The sequence below is a fragment of the Pelobates fuscus genome, chromosome 11, assembly GCF_036172605.1.
Source record: "Pelobates fuscus isolate aPelFus1 chromosome 11, aPelFus1.pri, whole genome shotgun sequence".
Taxonomy (NCBI): Eukaryota; Metazoa; Chordata; class Amphibia; order Anura; family Pelobatidae; genus Pelobates; species Pelobates fuscus.
The window spans coordinates 37,679,790-37,686,762 of NC_086327.1; the positions used below are offsets into that span (position 1 = coordinate 37,679,790).

General features: G+C 41.8%; 1 protein-coding gene across 1 annotated transcript; it reads left to right on the top strand.

The window, feature by feature from the left end:
• Positions 1 to 988: 988 nt before the first annotated feature.
• LOC134577052 (ferritin heavy chain B) lies at positions 989 to 4,843 on the top strand. Its single transcript, XM_063435693.1, has 4 exons — positions 989 to 1,253; positions 2,981 to 3,127; positions 3,605 to 3,730; positions 4,508 to 4,843. The coding sequence occupies exons 1-4, from the start codon at positions 1,152 to 1,154 to the stop codon at positions 4,661 to 4,663; spliced, it is 531 nt and encodes a 176-aa protein (XP_063291763.1). The 5' UTR covers positions 989 to 1,151; the 3' UTR covers positions 4,664 to 4,843.
• Positions 4,844 to 6,973: the final 2,130 nt, after the last annotated feature.

Here is a 6,973-nt window from a genome sequence, read left to right on the forward strand (position 1 = left end):
TTTTTTGGTGACAATGGCTGCCTTCAGTCTGCCCAGCCCTATATGTCTGATCTGTAGATCTGTAACACTGTTACACACCTGGCAATGTTAACAGCTTTTTCTAACAGGGAGTGTATTAAGCTATTGGTCAGATTTTCCAGGTTTAATCAAAGCCACCAAAACATTTATTGAATATTTTTTTATTGAAAAACATGTATATGTACGTTATACTGAACGTATCCAAAGAGTATTCCTAGTGATTTGACAGAGGGTAACAACTAGAGAAATTAAAATAGTCTCATTTAGGTCTCATTTCAGACTGCAGAAGTTTATAAACCCTTGATAATATCACAGCCTGGCCAACCAAAGATACTGAAGACCACTGGGAACCATTCTACGGGTCTGGAGAACATTGTGATTGTAGGCCATCAGACCATGCCAAACCTAAACAGTATTGTACTAGAATATGACCTGCACAATTCTCGCCTGCTGTCTCACTCATGCTGCACTGTGCATGTTGAATTGTTGACTTGATTTGTGTTCATTTAAAAAGTATATTGTGTAACCTATATGTGTTTCATGTTCTCTGGGAAAAACTAATTCAGTTGAAAAACAGAAAGTAGTGAACCCTCCTTAAATTGCTGTGGAAGATAGTTTGTTGTGATTAAACAGTTATCATTTTTTACCCAGGTTTTCATGTATTGAACCAAGCATGTGGTTTATGTGTCTTGTGCATGTTCTAATCCAGTAAATTAAATGTGACACTGTCATTGAACCTATGTAACGAGTGCAAAACAATCACAAGTTTGCTGATATAATTTAACCCATTGCACAATAAGGACATGAAAAATACATTAACATTTATTAAGGAAGAACCTAGCCCTCTCTTCCAACCTGGCTTCATCTGACACTGAGCTGATTGGATGAGGACATAGATTGTAATGTAAAGGGAGGGGAAGACAACACCCACAGATCTGGTGTCACACACTATAAATACTGTCCTCTTTTGTGCTGTGATCAATCCTTCTCTGACTCTGAGTAGAGTTCTTGCTTCAACAGTGTTTGAACGGAGCCCTCTCTGAGTCTTCAGCTCTTTTTTTTTTAAAAATCCTCTTCTATCATTACTTATTTTTTCGAATCTTTTTGCGCCACCAATCCACCAAAACACCGAAATGGCATCCCAGGTGCGTCAGAACTTCAGCAGCGACTGCGAAGCTGCCATCAACCGCATGGTCAACTTGGAGCTGTATGCATCCTATGTGTACCTCTCCATGGTGAGTATACAGCAGCTCAGTTCATTTTACAGGGTGCTTTGTTCTTACAAACATAATACTTATTGACTTAATTTTGTGCATGTCAGATGGTACACATCAGGCAACTAGAGGGTTAAATGATGCTCAGCTTACCTACTTCAATATTGCCAAATTGTAAAACTTGATTGGACAATGTATTATGGGTAGTATTAAAAATCATCAAAGTTTAAACAAGTAAGCTCAAGCGTCATGATAACGACACTGTTAAGCTGAAAAATGATTAAAAATCTTCACAGTAGTACACATCAGTATAGGGTGGAGAAGTGCAATATTCTGTTTCCTAGAGTGAGGTTGTGCAATAGTTTTACAGTGTATCGGGTGACTTAATTTGGATATTGGCGACGGAGTGGACAACAACTTCAATCACTCACAGCCAGACACTGCTTCTTGAGTACAGGTGTATCTCCTAACACGAATATTACCCGTGTCAGAATATTAAACATGTCTAATATAGATAGTTCATTAATTGTTTAAATTTTTAGTATCCCAATGGCCGTAGCCCTGAAATGTGTTGGAACAACAAATATAAATATTTTTTCCTTGAGGTTATAATTCCTATTGAAATACCATAATACTTTTTGAGCAGCATACAAACTTATTTTAAAATTCAATTTTCGATCAATTTCTATTCCATTATCGTGAATTCCCACAATTGTCCTTATCTTATCACTAAACACATTGCTTTGTGCATGTTTATGGCCCTGGTTAAGAACAGCTTGATGTTGATATATACTGCAAAAATAATCGAGGTTTATTGACCCCAACATCTTGATCCCAAGAGTGATCTGATTGCCATTTTGGGGTCGAGTAGGACATTTTTCCTAGTTGTTGCAAATAAAGAAGCCCTTCAAACAGTTTTTTTTGCCTTCTTTTGCATCAACAGCAAAAACAGATGTGAGTCGGTCTGAACTCGATGGACTCTAGCCTCTTTTCAGCCTATGTAACTATGCAAACATGTTTAGCAAATTAAAAACGGAATTGCAAAGTTTAGCCAAAACAGAACCAAGTTGAAGTTATAGCCCAGTTCGAGGATATTTCCAATTCAGCTATTTTGCCTAAATTTTGCAATAAGGTTGATCATGTTTTATAACTTAGCATTTAGTGTATTATGCCGTGATGCTTGTGTTCTTTTATAAGAAATTTTGATGCCAAATGATATAGATTGCAGCAAATGTTTTATTACCATATCCATATATCCACCTTTATAAAGTGTGCATTTAATTACAACCTGCCTACAGCTTAGTAAACATTTCAGTTGCTAGGTAAGCCAACAGGCAAAACATTCTATAAAAATAAGGAGGAAGAATGACTCCTCTGTGTGTGTGTGTGTGTAAACGAGGAGGGGTATATTTCTGTATATGAGTTTCTGCGCACATACTGTTTGTTAGGCATGTGTGTTTTATAGCATGAGTATTCTGTAATCTATATGTTGAGGTCCTGGGTGTTTATTTACAAACCAGTGAGCTCTAGTGAAGCTACTACTGCCTCTCTGAATGAAGACCAAAATAACAATCTGCTAATTTAGTCTGTAGTTTAAAAGTTGGATGTCAAGTGACCATAACTTACTGTTTCATGAACGCTTGGAGTCTTCTATCCTCTATCAGAATTAGATTGCTTCCTCTTACTTGTTCTGTTTTATAATACAGGTATTAGGTTTAACATCCTGTTTCCATCCTATTCTCTTCCAGTCCTATTACTTTGACCGCGATGACGTTGCCCTTGAACATGTGGCCAAGTTCTTCAAGGAGCAAAGCCACGAGGAACGGGAGCACGCTGAGAAATTTCTGAAATATCAGAACAAGCGCGGTGGTCGTATCGTTCTTCAGGATGTGAAGGTGCGCACAGGGTGCAAGCTCGCTAACACCTGAATTTCTATCCTGTAGTGGGGGACACTATTTACTTAGATTAGTATGGGGTCCTCTGACGTTTGCTTTGCTTGGGTATGAAGGATGAAACATACATCTTACTTTGTGAAATTATATATATATATAAATAAAGAGAGAGCACTATGCCGCCAACCAGGTCACTGCAAGTAATTATACTCTTTGATAAGAAATTGTTAAATACTAATATAAAAAAACTGTTTATGTGTACTACAACTTAGCGCTCGACTATTGTATATGAGTCTATCACCTATATCACTTGTATAGTATTGTTGGAGTGTGGGGAGGAGGGTATACCCTCACGTGTGTTTTAGAGATGCTATTAAATTTTTGTCACTACCTCGAGCTCTAATTATTATTATGGAGGTAAAAGATATCGGTTTATTTGGAATTTCCTGCTAGAATTTAAGAATCTCTTTTTCCCACCAGAAACCAGAGCGTGATGAATGGGGCAATACCCTGGAAGCCATGCAGGCTGCGCTGGATCTGGAGAAGACTGTGAACCAGGCTCTCCTGGACCTGCACAAGCTGGCATCTGACAAGACTGACCCCCATGTGAGTTTTAATCATTTTCCTTATAGGCTTTAGCCGTTTTTCACAGAAGAAATCGGTGTACTGTAAAATATACACATAATATTTACATTATACATCTATTTGGCAGTACACTGTTTGTAGATATTCACATCATGTTGGTTCTTCTGAATATTTTTTCCTGAAATGACTGCATGGACAAAATTTGTCCAAACCGAAAGGTCCCATGGAAGAAACCAGATTTGCCCCTCAAATTGTATTTTGGATGAATTGACAAACCTGTTTTTTTCGTACACAAGTCTAGCTATCAGTGCCTTCTTATACACTTAAATGTGGCCAGAGAACACATTACTATCTATACACTCATCAGTCCCAACTGTCCAGGACCTGGTTGTGTTATCTTGAATTTGATGACCTGCACCACCCATCCCGAGTTTGGTCCTTGGTGTTCCGGCTTCCACAATCACCTTAGTGCAAGTGCATCAATCAAGAGCTTGCACCAAATAACCTCAGGGCTAGCAGCCCATGCCAGAGAGCTTCAAGAATGCTCTTGTGCATGGGCAGCCCAGAGTGGGGTCACCTGCATGTACTGTTAGCCTGGCGCACACATTCTAGACTGGCATGCCCACATTTGGTTGGGCCTGCTCTATACCCCTTCATCACAGATACAAATCAGCAAATGTTCTGAGTTGTGATATAGTTTATTTTGGTATTCATATGAACCCTTGTATTTTCATTAAAAAAGAAAATTGCATTATTTTTCACTTATGTTTTATTTTATGCTCCTCCTTATCTATACAGCTCCAAGACTTCCTGGAGTCAGAATACCTGGAAGAACAAGTGAAGGATATTAAGAAGCTTGGAGACTACATCACCAACCTGAAACGCCTTGGGGTGCCACAGAACGGCATGGGCGAGTACCTGTTCGACAAGCACACCCTGGGAGAGAGCAGCTAAGATCTCCAAAGGAAAGCCAAGCCATCAATCGTTGTATCTTAATCACCTCTTTATTATCTGAATTGAATAAATGAAATGATCTACCATCAATCCCTATACAGGGTTCTTGGGTTCCAAATCCTGCATTTGCTGCTGTGCTTGTCAACATGTTTCAATAAAAGTATTTTTCAGCATTCCAAATTTGAGTGGTGTCCATTAATTTGAAGGTCAGGCATATTATGTATGTGCATTCCATCCCAGGTAAAAATAAACTTTTTACAGCAGAACACAGTTTTCCTTAGCATTTGGATTAAGGGCAATGTTCGGATCACATGTAAGTGCTCCAGTTCTTTTTAGTTGATATGTTTTCTTCCCTATTCAGATTTGTACCTGGGTATTTCCTACTTTAAGCATGTCATTTGACATACAGATTGTATGTATTTTAAAATATACTCAAGTGTAACATCTGCATATAATAAGGAGGCAAAAGAAAATACCCTCCGATTATTTAGCAGTTCTAATCGTGCCCCCGAAAAATATTTTTGAATGTTTTTTAAATGATTTTATAATTGTTGAATACATTTATCAATTTTTTCAATAATAAAATATAAAAAATATATCAGATGGGGGGCGGAGCCTGAACGCCGATGAAGACGGACGTGTGATCTCTGAGCTCCCTCACCCCGAGCACTCAATCAGCCAGCATCAGCGGTAAAACTTAGCCATCCGACCCTAAAAACGAACATTATACATCGCATACAGTGCCCCCACAACCTTTACACCATGGGTGGCACTAAAAAAAAGAAGGAACAAACCCCTTCAGTAGCCACGTTGTTCCGCACCTCGGAACAGGGGCGGCCATCTTTGACTCAATCAGCACGACAATCCGACTCTGAATCGGACGACAGCGATGTCCCTGCGGACACCGCGGCCCCCATTACGATGGGCAACCTAAGACGACTCCTTAAGGAAACGTCCGAAGACATCAAGGCCCACACAGCTGCGGAACTTGAGAAGCAAATGGCGGGCCTCAGAACAGATATGGACGCACTGGCGGAACGCACTACACAGGCTGAGGCCGACATCTCAGACCTAACAGCGACCACTAAATTGCACGATCATGAACTATTGCAGGACAGAATAGTCCAACTGGAAGATGGCCTGGAGGATCTCAACAACAGATCCCGCCGGAGCAACATTCGAATCAGGGGCCTTCCAGAAACGGTGACCGCGGAGACCATCCTCCCAGCCGTCCAGGAAATTTTCTCCAGCCTCTGGCCAGAAGCCTCGGCCAACGACCTCCAAATAGAGAGAGCACATCGAGCGCTTCGGCCTCCCACGCCAACCCTTACTAGGGATGTAATCGTAAAACTGCTCCTATTCACCACGAAAGAGAAGCTGATGGCAGCGGCCCGCACAAATCCACCAAGGTACCAGGGACACCAACTACAACTATTTCAAGACCTGGCGCCAGTAACTCTGCGCAAAAGGAGGGAACTTAAACCCCTCACAACCGCCCTAGCACAAAACGGTTGGAAATATATGTGGGGCCACCCCTTCATGCTAATGGTCCGAAAAGAAAACCACTCTTACACACTCCACTACCCAGCCGACATGCTAGACTTCGCCAAGCACATCGGGGTGCCACTTACCCACACAACAGCTCCTCACACCAGAGCCGCCTCACAACAAGGCCGCCAAGCAATGGAAGACGACACTATTACACATCGCCAGTCCCAGAGAAACCGACCGATGCAGACACCCAAGAAGTGAGCAAGAAAGCGCTCATGAAGACACAGACCGGGGACACCGGTAATCCTGCCTGGACTTTCCTCCACACAGGGCCGCAACACAGGTTTGAAAACCCCACGGAACAATTTCCCTGACATTTGGTCCCCCCCCTCTTTCCCGCTTTCCTGAACTTCCAACCCTGTTGGGGACACTCACCGACATAGGGGATCCAACCCTCCACCCAACAGGGATCACTCAATGGGACCTAATGACCCTTTCCCTAAACACCACTTGCCTGAAAGGACAACCAACAGGCTGTACTAAGATCTCCTGGGCGAGCCTGAGAAGTCCCCCCCTGTTGGTTATCTCACCATGGACACTGAACAAGAAGGCAACGAAGACCCACGGGTTCCTGGCCCTGACAGCACAGGACCGCTGTACTTCGGTCTAGGGAATTTATGTTAAGATGGACCTGCATTACCTGTATACTGCTAACCTTATCTGCCGGCCCTTGGTCTAACCTTGAACCGCCTGCCTAACCTTCGTTTTTGGTAACTGTATGCTTTTATTTTCTGCATGTCATGTAACAGGCTAACAGGG

Excerpts from the sequence above, each read along its gene's own strand:
- LOC134577052 (XM_063435693.1), top strand. The coding sequence starts at position 1,152 with ATGGCATCCCAGGTGCGTCAGAACTTCAGCAGCGACTGCGAAGCTGCC. Across the intron at positions 3,128-3,604 it reads TCGTTCTTCAGGATGTGAAG|AAACCAGAGCGTGATGAATG; the intron begins GTGCGCACAGGG and ends TTTTCCCACCAG. Across the intron at positions 3,731-4,507 it reads CTGACAAGACTGACCCCCAT|CTCCAAGACTTCCTGGAGTC; the intron begins GTGAGTTTTAAT and ends TTATCTATACAG.